The sequence below is a fragment of the Volvox carteri genome (genome assembly GCF_000143455.1).
Source record: "Volvox carteri f. nagariensis unplaced genomic scaffold VOLCAscaffold_81, whole genome shotgun sequence".
NCBI lineage: Eukaryota > Viridiplantae > Chlorophyta > Chlorophyceae > Chlamydomonadales > Volvocaceae > Volvox > Volvox carteri.
The window spans coordinates 344,226-365,132 of NW_003307624.1; the positions used below are offsets into that span (position 1 = coordinate 344,226).

Consider the following 20,907-nt stretch of genomic DNA (forward strand, 5'->3'; position numbering starts at 1 on the left):
CGGTAGGCCCGGCACTGGCGTTGGCGATGGCGGCAGCGGGAGCGGGGGCGGGGCCGGGGGCGATGGCGGGGGCGGGGGCGGGGAGCCGTCCTGGCGGTAGCATATCCACCACCGCTACCACCACCACCAGCGGCAGCAGCAACGGCGGCAACGAGCTTCCAGCCGGTTTGGCCTTCGGCACGTACAGCTTTTGCTGAGGAGTGGATGCAGCCTGAGGGGGGTTGGTTGAGCATGCGGCGCAGGAGGGGGGAGGGGGCCGCGACGGCGCCGCGACCCTCCCCGCGGTAGTGGGTTGGTTGGTAGTTAGTTTGGAGGTTTCGGAGGATTTTCGTGTGCAGTTTCCTATGCTGCTGCGGGTGGGTGGTCGCGTTTTTGGGTGGGATACAGCTGGCAGGTCTGGCGGGTTTGTCTTATTGAGCCGTCGAGAGAAGGTGCGTGGTCGCAAAAAGAGAGTCTTCCCTTCCCTTCCTCTTGTCCTTCCGTTCGAATATGGGGGTGGTCGCCTTTTGGACCCTCTGGGCCGCCGCGGGGAGGGAGAGAGGGAGAGGGAGGGGGAGAGGGAGAGGGAGGGGGAGAGGGAGGGAGGGAGGGGGAGATTAAGAGTCAAGAAGCAGCAGCAGGAGGAGGAGGAGGTCTTGGAGGAAATAGTAAGATCTGTTGTGACCCCCAGCAGCATGTGACACAGCTGTAATACTCGACAGTAGCACAGGGGTTGTTTTCCGCCGTTGTTCGTCCCGTCCACACAAGACTAGACAGCAGCGGAGGCGAGACAGCTCCGCCACGTTGCTGCCTGTTTGTCTGTCCATCTATCTGCCTCTCTCTCTCTCTCTCTCCTCTAGCTGTGCGGATGTCGTCGCCGTCCGCTCCCCCCTTGCTGTGAGTGACACGGCGCATTGGAGAGAGAGAGCTGATAGGCGAACAGCGGCTGCGGTACCCCCCGCGGTGGACCCGGCGGTATCGGCGGAGGGAGTGCCGCTGGGGGTGCCGCTGGGTGTCCTACCTACCTGTACCTACCTCCGCCGTGGGGGTGGTGCTCTGGTGGCGGGGCAGTAGGTCACCCCCCCCCCCACCTGTGTGTATCATCTGCTGCCCTTCTACTGCCGCCGGTCTGCTTTCCTAACCACCAAAGTTCTCAATTCCAGGGTCGGACTCTCCTCCCTTTCAAATGGGGAGGGAAGCGCTGGGCGGGCGGGTGGGTGGGCGGGTGGGTGGGTGACCGCCTAGGAGCGCCGTCTCGGTGGGTGCGGCCAATGATCTCCTCAGAGCCTCCCGAGCCAGCCACGGGACCCGCCATCAGCGGGTTTGTTGTAGTGCAGGTGTTTGGATGATAAGGTATATGCTGGTGTGAGAATGTATGTATGTGTGTATGCGTGTTTGTTTTTTATGTGTGTAGGAGGAAGAGAGAGAGAGAGAGTGTGTTATGACTCGTCGGCCGCTTTCATGGTCTCATCCGTTTATGTCGCCCACTTTGTTACTACAGAAGCTGAGATGGGCGCGGCTAGTTGGGGGTGTGGGGGGGGACGGACATTTGTGTGGGTTGGGGGGGCGGCCGCACATTGTGGGTGGGCGCAGACAAAGCCAGGACGGCGGCGGCAGCGGCAGCGGCAGCCGAGTGAGGGTGCTCCTTCCGCCTGCTGATTGTTAAATACGCGAGCGCGCGCGCGCGTGTGTGTGTGTGTGTGTGTGTGTGTGTGTGTGTGTGTGTGTGTGTGTTACCTCAGCGCTCTGGCACGTTCCCAGACGGGGTGGGATGATCGTTATCCTAGTCAAGGAGTGTGGTGGCTGTGCCCTGTGTGGATCTTGTTCATCTCCCTCTCTCCCGCATCCTCTCTCCGGGGGAGTGCCTCCAATCACACAATGACAAAGCGCGTCGCGTGAAGCCGATACCAGTGGTATCATACCACCACCACCACCACCACCGGTACACTCCTCTCTAGTATCCACCATCCGCGAGATCCCCACCACCGCTGGGAGTTGAGGGGGGAAATGGATCATCATAATCATTACATTCATATCTGTAAGTAACGCATGCTTTTTGGGGTGAAGGGGAATATATGTAACATATAGTGGAACTTCTGGTTGGATTTTGGGTGGCCGGGCGCGGGTGTCGGATGGCGGTGAAAGAGAGGGAGCGTAGGCTACGCGGCGTGTAGCACCAACCGACATTGTTAACTTGGGCGGCATTGTCACACAAATTTCTGCCGTACCGTGCAGCTCCTCGAGCTCACGAAACAGGCATGATATACACGATTACAAACAGACTGGAGAGTTTGCATGCCAGTTATCCGAATCTTGCTTCTGCTATTTACAACTATCACCGGAGGCCATGTGAAGTATTTAAGAGCGTGCTTCCTTATTTCGCGGTTGGTCAATCCGCCATAACGGAAAGAGGAAGAAAGAGGCACCATAAAACTAATAATCATTGTCCAAATGGAAGAGCATGGGAAAGAAGTAGGAAGCTTGTCACCGCCAACCACTAGAACACGCGACAGCCAAGCCAGCCCTGCGGCCATACTGACGATTGCTTTAGCAAGTGGCATCGGATACTGTTCCTGGAAGTTATGGAAACGCTGGCAAGACGGGAAAAAGGACGAGCGCGACCTTCATCCCGCCGGGTCACCTCGCCAGGAGGTAAGGCCTGCCGGCGTACTTCGTCGCTTTCCCATTTTCAAAGCATGTTTCTTTCACCTTGTGCAAATCCCATGCTGCCCTGTGCATAACATTCCAGAATGCGACGAAGAGCAGGAGCAAGGGCAGCTCCTTTACCTTTGACAAGCAGCCCAAGTCCACCACAGCCAATGTCAGCAGCAGCAGCAGCACCACCACCAACAACAACAGCAACAACCGCAGACCCTCCAGGTATACTGGAATCTAGCTACCTGCGCCCTTCGGGGGTGTGAAAGGGGGTGGCCATGTGCAGCAGCCTGGCTGGCAGATAGACATGGACTGCCATTCGGGACGGGTCCAATGGCCGCAAGGAACACCGTCTTTGATTTGAGCCTAAGAGGATCCAAAACCCAAAAATCCTTCCCCCGGGGTCTCGCCGTAATCCCGTGGGAAGCCTCCGCCACCTCTTCGAGCCCTTCCTTCCCCCGCGTGCAAAGGGTAGGGCTTTGTGCTTCTCGCTCGTCATTCAACCAACGCCTCTCTCCGCCCACCCCAACCCCACCCCGCAAACCCCCGGTACATCTCGTTTTATACGCACTGTACAAGAGCACTACTGGTATACCCTTGCTGACGGCTAATTTAAATTTGTGCCGTGTGTGTGCATACGTATGTATGTATGTATGTTGTTACAGGGTGGTCAACTTCGCCAGCGGCCCCCTTTCCCGGGGCAGTCCCTGCTCTCCCCTGCTAGAGGGGCACCCTAATCCGTCACCCCATCCGACTTCAGAATGTATTCGTTGGGTTCGGCAACTCACCACCAGCATCCAATCAAATCTAGCGGATCAACGGCGCATCAACTTAGTTCCTGGTCGGCTCGCAAGTTGATATTATCACGTCCTACACCGTCCATAAGATGGGGGGCCACCTCCCATTTCATCACTCCTCAAACACCCGAGGAGCCGGCAGGCGGATTTGAACCCGGGTCGACTGGGTCGACTGGGAGCAGAAGTCAGGCCTTAACCTCTGCCAGCCGCCTGCCGTATGTATGTATGTACACATATACACACGCGCCTGCGCGCGCTTGCCCGCTACAGGCAAGACCAGAAGCCCAAATCCCAGAAGCAATTACGGAAGGAGGCGAAGCAAGCCAAGAAGGCGGCCCGCGAGCTGGCGTGAGTATTAGCCGGCTGGCTGGCTAGGCTGCCGGGGGGCTGGGGGGGGCTGGGGGCCCATGCAGTGGGGGGAAACGGCAGCAGCTGTTGCGATCGTGCCCGCTGTGCTCTCTACCCCTGTCTGTGTGTCTGTCTGTCTGTGGAGGACTTGAGACTGGGAAAACACAATACATACATACATACACACAAATTCTGTGCACAGCATTTCTGATGGAATTAGGCCCCGCGTCGTGCAGTCCTCCTCCCCCTCCCCCCTCCTCCTCCTCCTCCTCATCATCATTGTCATCACTGTCCCTCACTAGCCGCACCGGCATTACCATCCTGCCGCCTCCACTTCGGCTGCAGGTGGCAAACCACCACCTCCAGGGAAGTCGGGGCCCCCCGGCCGCCAGCTCCGTCCGAGCTGATCTGAGCCAGTATCACCCTTTGCACACACGCACACACGCGCGCCACCAACATTACATCACATCACCGTTTCTCCCCCCTAGCACCCGGGCCCATCCGCCCTCCACAGCACGAACACAGGAACGAATGTCTTCTTCCTTCACCTTTCCCGTTGTCGATATTGTTACATTACGTTTTATCGTTTGGCTGGAGGCCAGCGCGGTAAGCTAACCCAATGAATGTCCTGGCCTGTATGTATGTCTGTCCCTCTCGATAGCAGTGGGAAACGTAACCCCCATACACCAATACCATACACACACACATGCGCGCGGGCACGGAAACGCATGTCATTTTGATCGGCCTCTCCCACGCGACAACACCTTAGCGGCAAGTTAGCTCTTTTATGTGTGTGTATGTGTGTATGCGCCTGGTTTACTATTGCAGTACATACACACGCCTGTCTGCCTGTTTGTCTGTCCAACAGATCCCCGACATCCTGGCCCGTTAAGTTCTCAACGCTTCACCTCCCAGGCGCACTGCCCCCCACTCCCCACATACACTCCTCCCATTCCTCCGAAATTCCTCAAAATATCCTTATATACCACATCCTCTTCATTCCCCCATGCCGCTGTCAACATCACCCCATGAACTCACACCGTTATACGACAGTGCTCGGGATGCGGAGGGCGCCGCACTGGCGGCCACCATCGCCAAGCGTGCCAAGGACTTGGGGCTTGGGCAGCAACAGCAGCCGGAGCCGCAAAAACAGTACTACGTGGACTATGAGGGCGTCACGAAGGCGTACGACAAGATCGTGGAATGGCAGCAGACCGGCAAGAAGAAGTTCTGAGAAGAAGAAAGGAAGGAGGAGGAGAAGAAGAAGAAGAAACGTGTCGGTGATATATTTCCTCCTCAGCTGTTGGAATGCAATGGTTTCGGAGCGCTGCTCAATCCTTTGCTGTCCGTTGCTACTGGCGGGCGGGGGCGGGGGGATGGCGGCGGGGGAATGGAGAGCATCGCACGGGCGTGTCGTGTCGTGTTGTGCAGGTTGGTGTGCAGGTTGGTGGCCATCCCTCCACAGGTACCGTGGGGTGGCCAATCCTGCCTGTTGGTCTGTCTGAGCATCGTAATAGCTTCGTATATCTCTTCTAACGACCGGGCCCCCTGGACAACCAAAGCCACACAAAAGCCAGCACCCACATATCCACCGTCCCGTCACCGCGCACGTACCGTACCGTCCACGTTTTCTTTCTACCGCGTCATCGTCATCGTCATGGCGACCGGCCCCCCCCCTGCCGCCATCACGAAAAGCACGGGGGCTAAGAAAACCCCAAATAACCCGCATGGCACGATGGGTGTCAAGTGTGTGGCGGTGACCGGCGGCATCGGCATCAACGAGGGGACCGTTGTCATGAACACATTTCCATTTGTCGTACTTTTTTTCACCGGTACCCCTTTTGCTGAACGTCACTCAAGGCACAGCACAAGTCACAACGCAAACCAAAACCAAAAACTAGTCAAACAACTCCATATGACATGGTGTACATGATGGTGATGAGAGCCGCAATCAGCGGGCATCCTCATCTCGTCCTGGCGCAGACTGTTTGGTTGTTCCGTAAAAAATGACTGGTTCTCCGACCTAGTTCTCTAGATGCCCCGTGATGTAACGTGTGCACGGAAGAGGTGGCTGTGGAGAGGAGGGGAAGGAGGGGAATTACGTACTCGGATGCGCACCCAGCCGAGCACCACCACACATATATATGTATATGTACATATATCTTTTTCCTTCCATGACCGATCCCCCTTTTTTCTCTTTCTAATAACTCCTTCCCTCCGTTTTACCCGAGCTGTTTGTTTATAAAAAAAACCTGATCTATATACGCTTTATTGCTCTTCGTCGCAGCGGCGCCTCTGTGTGTATGTGTGTGTAAGTATGTATGTATGTGTATACGGTGCTGTGCGTGCTGTAGGTTCCGCGCGGCGGTGGTGCAGATCGTGCTGGTAGGGGTGGCGGTAACGGTAGTGGTGGGGTGCGGCGGAAGGTGCTCCAGGGGTAGGCAGCGCCCGGTTGCGGCGCCTCTGCGGGGGGGGGGGGCAGCTAGAAGCTGTCCATTGCGCCATCTGCCCATTTGTGCCATCAAGCCCTTGTTCTGGATCTGCCTGATGCTTGAAGTGCGTTGTTCAGTCCTCCTGCGGTGATGATGGTGATGATGATGGTGATGGTGATGATGATGATGATGATGATAATGACAAAGTTGAGGATGTTCACACGGCAGGTGCTGTCGGTGGTGATGGTGGTAGTGAGGCAAACGATATAGCAGACGCGATACTAAGTCATCGCGGTGTCCCCTGACACACACACACACACACACAGGCACACATACTTTCACCCGCACACCCGCACGCGCGCCTACCCGCGCCTTGCTGCCGAAGCCGTGCTGTTGACTAAGCTGGCTCTGAGGACAGCGGTGAGGACAGCGGTGGTGGTGGTCGTGGTGGTCGTGGTGGTGGTGGTCGTGGTGGTCGTGGTGGTGGTGAGGAGGAAGAGCCACAGGGTGGGGTGGGGTGGGGTGGGGTGGGGTGGGGGGACCGGATGAAAGGAAACACCATGCAGCAGCAGGAAACCGTTAGTCAAGCTGAGGTTATGTAGAGGCTTGGAGAGGAGATTTATACACATATAATATTATATACACGATATGTATATACACCATACATATATATACACGATAATGCACAACTTTCCACAACTTCATGCTGGGCGATGTCCCCCCACAACACAACATAGCTCTCAATAAATGAGTCCGGGCGGTGAACGCGGCGGCGCACACCGTTTCCCCCCCCCGGCCCTAGGGCGCAACGCCGGCAGGCAGGCAGGCAGGTGCAAAGCGCCTTTCAGAGCACTGCACTCTGCACCACCTGTGTGAGAGGAGAGAGGAGAGGAAGGGGGGTTGGGGGAGGGAACGCGCTGCGCTTTGCCCCCGCGACAGACAGACAGATGCGCAGCAAGCGTGCGTGCTGTTGCATGTGGTGGTGATGTGGATGTGAATGTGGATGTGGAGGTCCTCTGCCCATCATCCCACCTTGAGTGCCTGGATCTCGGCATGTGCTCGCCGCTTGGCATCCGCCTTGGCAGCTCTACGGTCCAGGTCAGAGGGGGCGGGGGAGGAAGGGGGATTCTGGGTCACGTGGGCTCAGTTCAGAGGCACGGAGGCTGTCCGTCCTCACATATGTTTCCCCAATACTCCTCCCACCCCCCCTACCCCACTCCCCCCCACACAGACACGGACACAATACAAAAGACACGGGGCTCCGAATCCGCCAAGGCCGTCCCGGAGACGTACGTCTTCCCTCGCTGCCTCAGCCCCGCGGGCCCCCCAGTGCTTTCACGTTTTACGAGTGTAACCCCCATATATATGTATATGTATATATACAGACACACACGCGTCACGGCAGAGTCCCACCGGTAGTTGATCACGTCAGTTCAACCCACCCCCACCCCCACTAGGTTTATTCGACCCTACCAACCCCCACCACCAACACAGCCTCAGTGACTCAGCCCCACCTGTTGAGTCCCATCAAGTCGCGAAACATCCCAATGGTGTGGAGGCTGGTGCACCACAACACCCACCAGCCTGGGGGGCGGGTAGGGGATCGAGTCGCACCCAGTCGGGCGAGTGCTCGGTGCACAGGCAGGTCGAGGCCAGGACGGGGCAGGAGGCTAGGAGAGAGAGGAGGGGTAGGGGGGTGCACCTGGGTAGAGGAGTCCTAGCAAACGAGAGTGCTGGGGTTGAAAACTACGGGAGAATGGAAGCGGGTTTGATGGGCTTCGGCGCGGGATGGGTGCGTTGCGGGGGGTTGGGGGGGTGTAAAGCTCGGACGCCGGGGCCCGCCCGCCCAGGTCGGACCGGGGGCGCGTGCGAGGTGCTGAGGGGAATGGAAAAAAGGAAGCTGAGGTAAAGGAGAGAGCGACCCCCCAAGAGTTGCGTTCGATCACGAAAAGCTATCACGTCGAGGACATGAAATGCATATGGTGATGTGCTGAGAGTGGGCTCACCGAAAGCTATGCTTCCCAGCACCGAGGCGGTTGCGGCAAGTAGGGCCAAGACCGCCACCAGCACATCCAAGGCTGTTCGCCGTGTCGGGTCGGCTTTACGTTCCGCATCTCCTTCAATAGCTCTCAGCCAGTTCTGTGCCAGATGCAGGGCGTTTTTAATCCCTGACACCGCGCTCACGGTGCCTGAGCACATTTCCCTCCTGTCACGCTGTCCCTAGAGCGCGCCTAATCCCATCTCTAAAGTAATTTTTGCATACGTAAAATGTGCAGATTGCTGTAAGAGCATATGCTTAGGGAATGCATGAGCTGTTGAACGAAACTCAAACGTCACAGATGTGCGTCCAAGGTGAAGCAGTGAACGATTGGAGCGGTACGGTATCCTTGAGGTTCAGATGCAATTGTGAGGAGTTAGACCGGGTGTCATTAACTGAGAATAAAAGGTCTTGACGTTTTCGGAGCAAGGTTCATGCATTGTTTCTGCATGGGTTTGTACCTGTACCCATGCCTGCTTTTTAAAAATGGATTTAGCCATATTTTGCTCGGTGCTGATTAATATGGGTTTGTAGCTTCTTCACGAAATGTTTGGTAGGGTTTGGTAAGAGACGGCTACACTTTAGCACGCACGTAGCAGGAGGTCACAAGGCCACAGCGTATGTCATCAAATTATATATTCATGGCCTTTCAATTGCTGCTCCTTAGGTATACGCGGCAAAGGCGGTAAACATAGAAAACCCGTTGGCAACGTTTGCGCCTCATAATCATCCAGCACCTCTCCCATTTTCACGTACACGCATCAATAGAATTATTCCTTGCTTTCCATGCGACAGAGAGAAATAATAAGCGGCCCTGCCAGTCGCTTCGCGTGGGCGTTCAACGACCCCGCGTTCAGCGACGTGCAGTTAGTACTTCGCACCACCAACGAGGATGCACATCCTGGCGGCAACATATCCGCAGTCGTTAGCCTTTATGACAATCGCCGACGGACTTGTAAATACGGATGCGACGAGCGCGACGCCAGCGGCAATTCCGCGCGTCGCGGCTGCGCCAGGGCATCCCCGGCAAACGGACAGAGTGCAGACGTATCTAATTTTACAGCATGCAGTTCTCCTGAAACTTCCCAGCCTGCGGCACGGCTAGGTAAGAGCGAAAGCGACTCTCACATCGAATATTGCAGGGCCGATGACCGTTGGTTCTCTGGCTGCAGGCGGCAAGGGATGCGCATCTCATCAACCAAGAACCGAAATCCGCATCCACGTAAGTGCTTACAGGAGAAGTTGCTTGCAGCACTTTTCACCAGCCATCCATTACCAGCCAGCGCCGCAGCCGCCCTGCCTTACACTTCCCTCCCCTCGCCTTCCCTCTCCTTTCCACTACCTTTTCCTTGTATTTACAACTTCAGTTGCAGACAAAGAATCTTACTTCCTCATATCATTGCTTATTCTCCGTCCTTCCGCCGCAGGCGCATTCAATTATCTTGGCGAGTTGCTCCGAGATGATGCGCTCCTGGCTAAGCCGCTGGAGCGACCGTCATTCCGACGATGAGGAGCCCGATGCGGACGGCGACGAGCTAGACACTTTCCCGCAGCTCGACTCTTCCGCCTCCCACCTGGTAGGCGTATAGGTTTTTTTTTACCAGACACAATGCAACGTGCAGAAGAAGAGGAATAAGTGCAGGGGAGTGGCACAGGGGAGGCGTGAGACGAGAGCGGAGGAGTGTGGCGAAGGGAGATGTGACATTCCTACGCCTACATGGAAGAGAATCGGGACGGGGTTACATCGTCATGATGGCGCCCCTTGTAGAGGGAAGGGGAGGGGAGGGGAGGGAAGGGGGGTTGGAGGGCGTTGAGGGGATCAGGGGCGGTTGGCAGATGTGGATTGGGTCCTCCCACAGGAGGAGGGGGAAGGAATCGGCGGCGGCGGCGGCCGGGGTGGGTGGGGTTGGGGCTCCTGGGGACCCATACATAACCCACATATACATACATATATACGTGCGTACGTATATACGTACAATACATACACGTAGGGGGCCCCTGGTGAAGCTTAACCACCCTGTAACAAAATACACGTGCACACGCAGGCCCGATTTCCTTTTCCTCCTTCCTGTCTCTCGCGGCTCGCAGCACACTTTTACCGCTCTTACCCCTCCGCCGTCTTTTACCCCTTCATTCTCCTGGTCCTACCTGTCTCATGCGACCTGTCTGTCGTACCTCGTACGACCAACTACCACGTGGTGGTTGATGCATCGTACAAATCATTACATGGCAGTCAAAGGAACGGCAACGGCGGCGGCGGCGACTGGCCCTCCGACTCGACGTTGAGCTGGCGGCCCATGAGCTGAAGGCAGGGGAGGCCGTCGTACGATTCATGTACACGCAGGTAAAGAATAGATCGGAAAATGTTGTGCGTGCCGTACTTATACCGTATACGGCACTCGGATTTTCCATTCCGCTTGACTGAAGTCTGTGTCCGTACTGCAACATTTCCACATTTCCATTTGCAGTCTCTCGACGGCGTGGAGGAGGATGAGGAGCTGCTGACGTGTATGCTGCTGGCGGACAGGTAAGCGGTCGCGTGTGCGTCTGTCTGTCTGTCTGTCTGTCTGTGTTATACCACGATTTTAAAGAAAAGTACCGATCAGCGGATGCAGATCCCGTGATATGCCCAGAAAATACAACAGTATGTCTGTGTGTATTCATGTGTATCTGTCTGTCAGTCTGTAGGTACGTATGTGCGGGGGGGGGAGAGTAACGAGCCTGGAGGTGTTTGGAGAGCTCTTGCGGTGACGAAGGCAGTCTGTCGTACGGAATAACCCACACATCAACAGTCGCACATTATTACCTCCCACATTGTTTACCCTCGTGTAAAAATTCCCCTTCTCCCCCTTAGTACAATTCCCCTCTCCTCCCTCCCTCCTCCCCCCCCTTCCCCCCGTCCTCCCCCGTCCTCCCCCCCTCCTCCCCCTCCCCCCCAGGTGGCTCCTCCCGGATTGCGTGTCCGCCTGCGCCGCCCGTCTGCAGGCCACCCCGGCCGGCAGTCTGTGCTGGCGGGTGCGGGCGGCGCTGCTGGCGCTGCCGCTGGGGCTGTCCGCCGCCAGCCCCCCCGTGGCGCAGCTGCAAGCCCGGGCTGAGGCCTCGTTGATGCGGGCGTTCAGGTGCCCGGCTGGGGGGAGGGGGAGGGGGGGGCGGGGTTGCAATGTCGGGTATGCGACTTGGGGGAAAGGCAGGGGGGAAGGATGGAAGAGTAAGTACATACATACATACATACATACATACATACATACATACATACATACATACATACATACATACATACATACGTACATACATACATACATACATACACGTATATAAGCATATAAACATAATGTACACGTACTAGACTGTTTTCCCCCCACCCCCGGTGGAGGGGGGTGTTGGTAGGGGGGTGGAGGGGGTTTGAGGGGCAGAACTGAGGGGTCTAAACCGCCGGTGGCGGGTCACCAACCGCATGTGTACGGCTCGCAGGTGTCCCGAGCTGATTTTGGAGGACGCGGATAACTGGCGGCTGCTGCTGTCACTGCCGGCGGACCGATTGAAGCAGCTGCTGCTGGAACGGCAGGACGTACAGGTACGAACGGCGTTCGTACATACACCCGAGTGTGGGGCCCCAGGGGTAGGTAGGTAGGTAGGTATGTACGTATCCTGTGCGCCAGAGAGGAATGACCCCATTTCCTGGATGCGATTTAAGAATGTATGTATGTAAGAATGTGTGTGTATGTATGAATGTATGTATGTGTGTATTGCGTATTTGTTGCGCTTCGGTGATGATGTGGGCTTCCTTCCCAGCGTCCTTTCGTCCACACGCACCCCCCGCCTTTCCACGCCCCCATCCCTGGCCCCCGCTACTTCCCGCCTCGTCCACATGCCCCAATACACACACACATACACACACACACCGCCCCTTTACCCTGCTCCCCTATTTCCTTTCGTCTTCTTTCTTTTTCAGGTGACCTCGGAAAATGTCGTACTTGCACTGCTGTCCGCGTGGCTGCAGCATAACTGCCCCAATATCGGCCGAGGCTGTAGCAGCTGCGGCGGTTGCGGCTGCAGCAGTAGCAACACCAACACTGGCAGCGGTGTCAGCAGTGCCTCGGCAGCCGCCGCAGTAGCAGCAACTGCCGAATGTGGTGGTAGTTGCAACGGTTGCGATACTTGCGGACGTTACAACGGAGCCGCCGCCGCCGCCGTAACGCACGACGACGCCGACGGCACGGAACCTCTAGCGTACGGTAGCTGCCGTACTTCCGGGTTACGGCATGACGAGCAGGAGACGCGTCAACACCCAAACAATGCCGCGGGAGGGGTCGCGGGGCATGGAGGGGGAGGTGGAGGTGGAGGTGGAAGGGGAGGTGGAGGGGGGCCTTATGAAGTGGGGCCGCCGGAGGTTGAGGCGTTACTTCAGCTGGTGCGGTACGGCGATCTGACTCACCATTATCGTACAACGGTGGCGCCTTGGCTTCCGGGGCTACGACACCTGGGGTGGGTGGTGGGGGTGGGGGGGTGAAGGCGGGCTATGGGTTCGTGGCGGTGACCGGGTGACGGGATCGCGGACGGGCAACTTGCCGCCGTACACTCTTCCAGTCTGCGTGTGAGTGTGTGTATGGGTGTGTATGAGGTGTGTGAGGGGGAGGTTCTCTTTGACGCGCGCATTCGTCCGTACTCGTGACGATGAGGATGATAGCAAGTGTGTATGTACGGCATATACGGCACTGCCATTTTTGATCACATGTTTCCACAGTCCCGTGCTTACGCCCTTATCGTCTCTCTCTCTCTCTCACACACACATACACACCGTCACCCTCTCACCCACCGATTTATCGGCAGTTCTCCGCCCGTCAATCCAAAACCTCTGAAACCCGCTCCGGGACCACCCCCACCTCCTCCTCAGGCTCCACCACACGCTGCTGGCGGAGGCGTCAGCTGCTGCCGCCGCCGCCGCCGCCGCCGCTAGCTCTCCCCCCGTCGGAGGCCGATCTTCAACCGGGAGCCCCGCCCCCACTCGCCCAGGATGTACGGCAACCGTGGCTCAGTCGCCGGAGGAGCTATCCGTGTCGCCGTCTGTCGTACATTCGCCGCTGCTACAGCCGCCAGCACCGCAGCTGCAGCGGTGCTATTGCGAGAATACGGGTTTGTACACGTCATCCTTGTCCCGTACAAGTTCTCTCGAAAGCGGGGGTGATGGCGGTAGCAGCAGTAGCGGCGGCGGCGGCATGATGGCGGCGGCGGCGGCCTTGACGCCGGGCGAAGCGTCACCTTCGGTGGTTCTCAGCCGCGCCGGCAGCGGTGCCGCCGCCGCCGCCGCTACTGCCGCTGCTGCTAGCCCGTCCAGCCGCGAGGTTGTGGACAGCGTTAGCGTCATTGGGTTCCAAAAGGCGGGAGGCTGTAGCAGCAGCATCAGGGCCTGCAGCAGCGGTAGCGGCAGTAGCACCACCGCTCGCACACCGCTGGATAGCGCCGCTGCCGTCAGCGGAGGCTGTGCTGCCGCCGCGGCGATGGCTGCAGCGGCGCCGACGGCGCCGGCCGATCCCACGGCGGCGCCGGTGGCGGTGCAGGCTGATGTCGGGTCGGGGTGTAGAGGGCTGGCGGCGCCGCCGCCGACGGCGGAAAAGCTGGTAACTGCGGCGATTTCAGCCATTCCCCTTCCCCGGCTTCCGCGCCGATTGCCGTACACCACGTCCCGACGTATCGAATGGGTTCGTGATGTACGAGACGTACGACTTCACCTAACAGGTGGGAATGCACGACATGAGAAGAAGAATGGATACAATAACTGGAATGGAGGATGTGGCCGAAAGCGCCCCTGCCGACAAGGGCACGTGGGAGGAACGCGAAGAGGGGTTGGGTGTCATGTCATATTTTGGTGTCTGCCGGGGGACGGGGAGACATGGTGTGTGTGTGTGTATAGGGGGTGTATCTATGTATGTATGTGTGTAAGGGGATGTCTTAACTGGGGAAGATGTGTGTTGAGTGCCCAGATGGGTTGTACGGCACTCCCCTGTACTGCTCCCCCTTCCCATTATGACTATTTGACAATCCTTAGAATGTAGATCATCCTCTCCACTCGGCGTTACTAAGTAGGTGCTCTTTAGTTCACTGAAATCAAAAACAAGATCTCGAAAGGAGAAAACGCATCAACGATCAAACATTAACACGGGGCGCTGTACGGCATGTGTTGCATGTGTTCTCCACTCGCACCCCCCGCTTCGCAACCCTACACTCTTGCCGTCCCAACTTATCAACACAACTGTACTGTACGGTACGTATTGTTTACGGTACGACAATGGCATGCCGTACAGGTGTCGGCGGACCTCAATTTGGCTCCGAAACCGCCTCCAGCCCGCTGTTGAGCTCCCCCGTGTTCCTGGGAGGCTACTGCTGGTACCTGGGCACTCGGTTCGTACCCGCCAATGTAGCGGCGGCGGCGGCGGCGCCCGGCGGCGCCGCCGCCGGGGGTGCTAGCGGAGGACCTGCCCGCGTACCGGTCCCCGTGCCTCCCCCCTCCTCCTCCTCCTCTTCCCCCTCTTCTTGCGCTACTGCCGCAGCCGCTGCCGGGTCTTTTCCCAACGGCAGTAGCAGTCGCACAGCTACAGCGGCGGGTCGGCTGCAGCTGCAGCTCGGTCTTGTGTGCACGGCCACCACAACTGGGGCGGCGACGGCGGCGGCGACGGAGGAGGAGGAGGAGGACGGACCGCCGGGCAGCAACGTCAGCGGCGGTATACGACAGCCGCCGCGGTTATTACAGTCTGCGGGAGGCGGCGGCGGCGGCGGCGGAGGGGAAGGTGGCCAGGCGCTTCACATCGCCAGCTGCACTGTCGGGCTCCTAGACGCTGCCGGGCGCCCCGCCTGGCAGGTCGTACAAACACCGTGTCTATTGATGCCGGGTGGGGGGTTGGGGGCGGCAGTAGCAGCGGAGGCAGGGTCGAATAAGGCCGTTCGCAGTAGCAGTGGGAGGGTCTCGAAGTCGGTTGGTGGTTGTGGTCGTTGGGAGTTTTGGAGTAGTTTGAGCGGTTTGGAGTCCACTTGGTGGGAGAGCGGCAGCGCGCTGACGGCGGGAGGCGTACTGCGAGTGTACGGCACTCTAACGCTACAGGCGTGATGATGAATGATCACGTTAAGTGACATTGGACTTCGGAGCCCCCCGGGGGGTTTTGCTGACTTGGGAGAGCCTGGTGGCGAGAAAACGCTTACCGACGGTTCTACGGTACTACATGCAGACGTACAGACAGCGACGAATTGGCAGGCCAATTCAACTTGCTGACTAATATATACGACTGTACGGCAAAGCAGAATATGGCTAAAAATGGTTTTTCGACGGCGTTTCGAGGGCGAGTTGAGTGCTTTTGAGGGCTGAATGACACTGGACAATACACCGGAGGGGGCGAAGAGAGGAGTGAACCGAGTGTGGTGTTGAAAGAGGTGCAAGTGTGTATGTGTGTGTGTATGTGTGCTTGTAGGATGTACAACAGTGAGTGTGGGGCTGTGGCAAGGGTGCCGTACACTCTCCCCCCCCCCGCAGCCTCCATAATGTGCTGGTGTGTGTTTTGTGTGTTGTGGTGTGTGTGTACATATATCCAGTAGATTCATGTGCGGGCTTCTTGAGTGTGACGGAGTGCAGTACAGTACGAGTGCAGTACAATATGGCATTGCCGTCTATTATGAAGAGTGCAGTGCTGGGCTGTATAGTACTCTCCTTTGGTGTACATGTATACAGATGCAAAGGTTGCAGGGCGAGTGGTGGTGGTGGTGGTGAGGAGGAGGAGGAGGAGAAGAAGAAATGAGCGGGCCATGACGGTGTTGCTCCGCACCTGGTCGGGTGCGAGGGGCGAAGATGCTGTTCATAATCATAACGATGATGATGATGATGATGATGGTTGTGATGGTAGTGGTGGTGATGGTGATGGTGATGATGGTGATGATGATGATGATGATGATGACGACGACGGAAGGGGCGAGGAAGCGAGATAAGGGCGGGCGCTGAAGTGGCGGAGTGGCTGAAGTGGCGGAGTGAGTGAGACTGTATGGCTCTGTTGGGCTCTGTCCGGCGAGGTGAGTGAGGGAGTAGTAGTAGAAGGTATGTATGTATGTATTCGTCCTTCGTGCTGTGCTTTACCCTTCCCGCCCCTATCGATTTAGCCGATTTCTTGGAGTTCGGTTTGAGTACACCGACCCGCGGGTCTGTCCATGCGTTCTCGCCTTTTCTTTTCTGAGGTGTACATGTGGGGGATGCCGATTTCATCTGGAAACGTAACTTAGGGCCTCTGGAAGGGTGTAATGAAGCATGTCGTGCCTTGCAGATTGTTGGAGTGTACGGGAATGTGCTGGAATATACGATGTTGGCACTTACTCGTTACCGTGTCGTACATGCTCGCAAATCGAATGGTAGCAATCTTCGCTTTTCTTTCTTCTGTCCTGTGTCGTTTTTCCCTCTCGGTCCGACCTGGCAGGGGGAGAAGTACGGCTGTGTTTGTTCCAAGGGGGAAAAAGGGATGGAAAGCTTCCAAGAAAGCAAAAAGCTTTTAAACCTTCCTGGTTTATCTTAGTCAAGGGAAGAAGTACGGCAGAGTTAGACGTGTGTAGGGAATGGAAATGGGAATCCTTCGGTGTTCGCTATCTGTCGCACCGGACCCGTACAGGGTGCTGTACATTGCCGTGCTGCCGTACTCGAGTGACAGAGGGCTGGCGATGACGCGCCGTGGTGAGTGCGTGAGCGGGGCAAGGTGGGGCAGCAGGTTAGCAGGCTGGATGCCGTTGCGGGGATTCCCGCGGGGGGGGGATGTGAAACGATCCGGGAGATTGGAAGATGGCTTTGAGGAGAGTGTGTGTGCGTGGTGTGTGTGAGTGCGCGCGTGTGTGTGTATGCGGTATGGTACGGCAAGATGAAGCTCAGGCGGCCTGAGGCCTGTACGTCCCCTTGAAGGTTTCGGGAAGCCCGGAAACTTCGGCCGACGCGCGCGCATGTACATTTGCATGTATGTAGGTATGTAGGTATATGTGTGTGTATGTGTGTGGAAGAGCGATGGCATCGTGAAGAGTTGGAGTGAAGAAAGTTTAATGAAGCAAAATATGAAGTAGAGCGGGGTAAAGGAGCGCGGGGTAAAGGAGAGAGGAGTGTCTTTTGCTTTTTTTGTGTGTATGTATGTATGGTGGGGAAAGCGGTGGGATCGCGTCCGTCCGCGGGTGCGTCGTACACTCGCATGTCGACAGCTGTCCTGGATACGACATTACTTGATCCGTTTTTCGCTCTTCGAAGGAAAATATTAATTCATTTTTGAAGCTGGCTCGATGCGCAAGGGTCTTTTCTGTATTCGTGTGTTCGTACTTTTCTCCACATGTGTGTATGTATGTGTGTGTGTGTGTTCATCTCTCCTGCGTCCGTGTCTTGTCTTCTGTGCGTTACTTTCCCCTTTCAACTGCATTTGACTGACTGACTGACTGACTGACTGGGTGGAAGTACCGATACCGCCGTGGGATACCTAGTGACCATGGCCATGCGGCGGACTCGGCTTCACGGAAGGTGTTGGGCCGCGTACACGGTACGAGCTGAGGAGCCGTAATCAGTTGCGCAAGGTACCGCGACCCAAATCACCTCACGTGTTGAGGCGTCTGTTTTTCGAAGGATACCGCGTATTGAGCAAAACACACACACACACACAAACGCACACACACGACCGTTTGGTTTTGGCAGAAACCAAAAACCTTCCTTCTTGGCAAAAGGAAAGAAATTCTGATCGCGTTGGCAACCTTGTTTGTATGTACCTGCGTATGTACGTATGTTTGCTTTCGAGACTGCTAGAATGAAGAGGAGAGGGAAACAGTTGTCGTACATAGTCGTACATCGTACCAGGCGAGAGAGGGACAAGAATGTCCTGCAAGGGTTTCGGAGAGTGGGGTGGGGTAGGGGGTTGGGGGGGCCGCGCTGTGAGAGATGTGGCTGTGGGGTGTGATATATGCGTGTTTTTGTGTATTTTTGTGTAATGTACGGCGCGTCGTGGGGCGGTCTGTACCACAATTTGACTTACGATGACTTGTACAACATCTTGGTTTACGGCGTTTATGTGCGCAGCTAGACCGGTCATCAGAGTGGGGGGGTGATGGCGGTGGTTGCGCACCGCACCTGCACTGGTGATTTGTGATTTTGTGTGACCGTCCGCCTGTCACAGCTAATTTGTGTATCTGTTGCAAGCTCTGCTCCGAAAGAAGCGGCATATGCGCGTGTGTATGTATGTATGTATGTATGTATGTATGTATGTATGTATGTATGTATGTATGTATGTATGTATTTTTCACGCCGCCGCCGTCGCGCCGACGATTCAATGATCTCGATGGTGCCGTTACGGCGGTCCCCCGGCGGGTCCCTAATCAAGTTTCGTGGCCGTGCACCTGCCAAAGTGCTTTGACTGCCAATCACGGTGAAAACCTTGACGGGATGACGGGTTTTATTTTACGCCTTCCATCCCCCCAATTTCCCCCCCGGGGGGAAGAGCGGAGCTAGCGGACCTGCGGCTCTCGGCTGCTTAGGAGGAGGGGACAGAGGCCCCCCCTCACGCCCCTCTCCCGTCCGCGGGAAAGAGCTTAGGCGGTCTTTCCGTCTTAGGCCCGCTCTTAGCCCCGGTCACATACTAGTAACCTTGACATATATACATACATACATCCATACATACATACACACATACACATCTTCCCTCCCATCTACACCTTCACAAATTCAGCTAATTCCTCCTCTCTACTTTATTACTGGGCTACCGTGTCTTATTGTAAAATTGTCAGCATGCGACTTTTCCAACCTGTGCGACCATGACCTCCCCCGGCCTGTACGACCATGACCTCCCGCGGCCTGTACGACCATGACCTCCCGCGGCCTGTACGACCATGACCTCCCACGGCTCACAACATGCAGACGCTGGTCAATCTGCACATTATGCAGCGTCTGTGGTGTACGGCACTCCACCCCTTCCCGGACCCCATGCCCCAAACAACCCCCGTATGTCTGTCTGTCTGTCTGTCTGTCCAGAAACCGGTCTGGTTTCTTGATCCGGTGCACATCCAAGTGCATGTGCAGCCAACGTGCTTTGCAAGAAACGGCAGCAAGCTCGATGCTGTTTCAGCTATTACAGTACGTGGCTTTAAGGAAGACGGGAAGAGATGGCGGGAGGCGAAAGTTGGGGGAATTGACGAAATATTCAAATCGCGCCAGGGGACGGCGTTTGCGAAGGCGGACGGGGTAGGGAAGAAAGAACACCGCTCATTTCAAAATTTGAAGGAGGCGTAAGAGAGCGATCTAACAGGGCTGCGATGCTTTGTTGCCGTGCGAGGTTTTTCTCTTATTCAGATGGGAAGTGACACACAGGGGTGCGATGGCTGTGTGCTCGTCTAGGGTGTCGGTTAGTTGCAACTCAAAGACGTTCAAAATTCAAACAGTTAGCGCCGAACTTGCCATTTGACAAGGCGTAAACGGTAGAGACAAAACGAAACGTCGCGCTTGGACGATGAAACGCCGCGCGCGAGTGGATTTGTGCACTTTCTTTGCTTTTGTGCGGGAAACGGCCCGACGGACACCGCCGCTTACCGCTAACCTGCGCAAGAGACCGGAATGGGCGGTGCATACAGGTTCTGCGAATACGTTGTGCAGGGTTGCAAGGCGCCTGCGCCGGCCCGCCTTCCACATAAACGCAGTTGTGCAGTGAAATCTACGGGCTACTCGACCCAACGGTTCGGAAAACCTCATCCGCCTTTCTTGCAATTCGGAAAAAGAAATCAATGTCATGAAAGCTCTCTGTTTGTTATAAACCAACCCATCAGCCGCTTGCGGTTTTGTCGTGGGTTACCTCGCAATCGCAGTGCAGTTGATCCGAAGCAAGCGGCTACCACAAACGCAACCGCGCACGGCAATACGTCAGAAATAGGCCACGAACTAGAAATCCTTACCAAACAAAATAACCCAAGGAAACGCGTTGCAAGCTGGTGCGCGGGAAAATGTGAGATGTTATGCGTCGGCGCTGCGCACTTTCAAGACTGTTGATTGCTGGGTGGAAGCCGTGGGGAAAGAGATGCAGCGAAAAATTGCAGCTAAAACATTAGACCTCTGAACCGGTTGTCAAACTTAGGATCAAGCCCCAACCCATTACCTCCTTGCTCCGAATCCATCACTATCGCCACCATTACACACCAGCAGGCGCTAAAAGCCCGTGGTAGTCCGTTTGGCTAAATTATCTATTCATCCTCCTATGGTCGAATTTCTCCGCGTTCCTAGGACAAAGTCTGCTCTCTTAACGTAACGGCGCAACCCCAACCCCACCTCGAACCCAAATGCTCCGCGACAAAGACCCAACCCGGAATCCCGCCCCAGCACGTCCAGCAGCACCGCAAAACCATCGTAGCAGAGTTAATGGTAAAAGTAAAGGAGACTTGGCGATGTGCTGTAGCGCTTCAGCTCATGGGAAAGTGCGCCAATGATGTGTGTCTGCGCGCCACAATATGTAAAATGATGCATCGTACAGAGTTGGTTAATTTCAGCCTCGGCGTGTTGCGCCACGGAACACCGAAGGAAGGAGTTGTGCGCCGCGTGGCAATGGCATTGTTGCTGGAAGACAGCGGTTGCAGTGGTGTACGGCGGCTGCAATGGCGTACGGCAGTGGCATTGTTGCGTGGAAGA

At 56.4% G+C, this 20,907-nt stretch overlaps 4 protein-coding genes across 4 annotated transcripts; 2 read left to right on the plus strand and 2 right to left on the minus strand.

Moving 5' to 3' along the window:
• Nucleotides 1-2,430: 2,430 nt before the first annotated feature.
• On the plus strand, nt 2,431-5,013 carry VOLCADRAFT_107862 (uncharacterized protein; the record flags this gene model as incomplete). The annotated part of the gene is made up of 4 exons (XM_002957845.1): nt 2,431-2,631; nt 2,729-2,859; nt 3,702-3,779; nt 4,833-5,013. 4 exons carry the CDS (start codon nt 2,431-2,433, stop codon nt 5,011-5,013), a joined length of 591 nt encoding a protein of 196 aa, XP_002957891.1.
• A 789-nt stretch (nt 5,014-5,802) lies between these two features.
• Nucleotides 5,803-8,410, minus strand: VOLCADRAFT_99048 (uncharacterized protein; the record flags this gene model as incomplete). Its single annotated transcript, XM_002957872.1, has 6 exons — nt 5,803-5,850; nt 6,578-6,619; nt 7,077-7,079; nt 7,244-7,298; nt 7,726-7,795; nt 8,218-8,410. 6 exons carry the CDS (start codon nt 8,408-8,410, stop codon nt 5,803-5,805), a joined length of 411 nt encoding a protein of 136 aa, XP_002957918.1.
• Nucleotides 8,411-9,396: 986 nt separating this feature from the next.
• On the plus strand, nt 9,397-11,880 carry VOLCADRAFT_99049 (uncharacterized protein; the record flags this gene model as incomplete). Its single annotated transcript, XM_002957846.1, has 5 exons — nt 9,397-9,471; nt 9,677-9,826; nt 10,718-10,776; nt 11,189-11,368; nt 11,721-11,880. 5 exons carry the CDS (start codon nt 9,397-9,399, stop codon nt 11,878-11,880), a joined length of 624 nt encoding a protein of 207 aa, XP_002957892.1.
• Nucleotides 11,881-13,365: 1,485 nt separating this feature from the next.
• VOLCADRAFT_99050 (uncharacterized protein) lies at nt 13,366-19,858 on the minus strand (the record flags this gene model as incomplete). Its single annotated transcript, XM_002957873.1, has 10 exons — nt 13,366-13,808; nt 14,735-14,896; nt 14,945-14,998; nt 16,061-16,229; nt 16,366-16,511; nt 16,600-16,692; nt 16,876-16,931; nt 18,012-18,121; nt 18,370-18,440; nt 19,822-19,858. 10 exons carry the CDS (start codon nt 19,856-19,858, stop codon nt 13,366-13,368), a joined length of 1,341 nt encoding a protein of 446 aa, XP_002957919.1.
• Between the last annotated feature and the right edge of the window lie 1,049 nt (nt 19,859-20,907).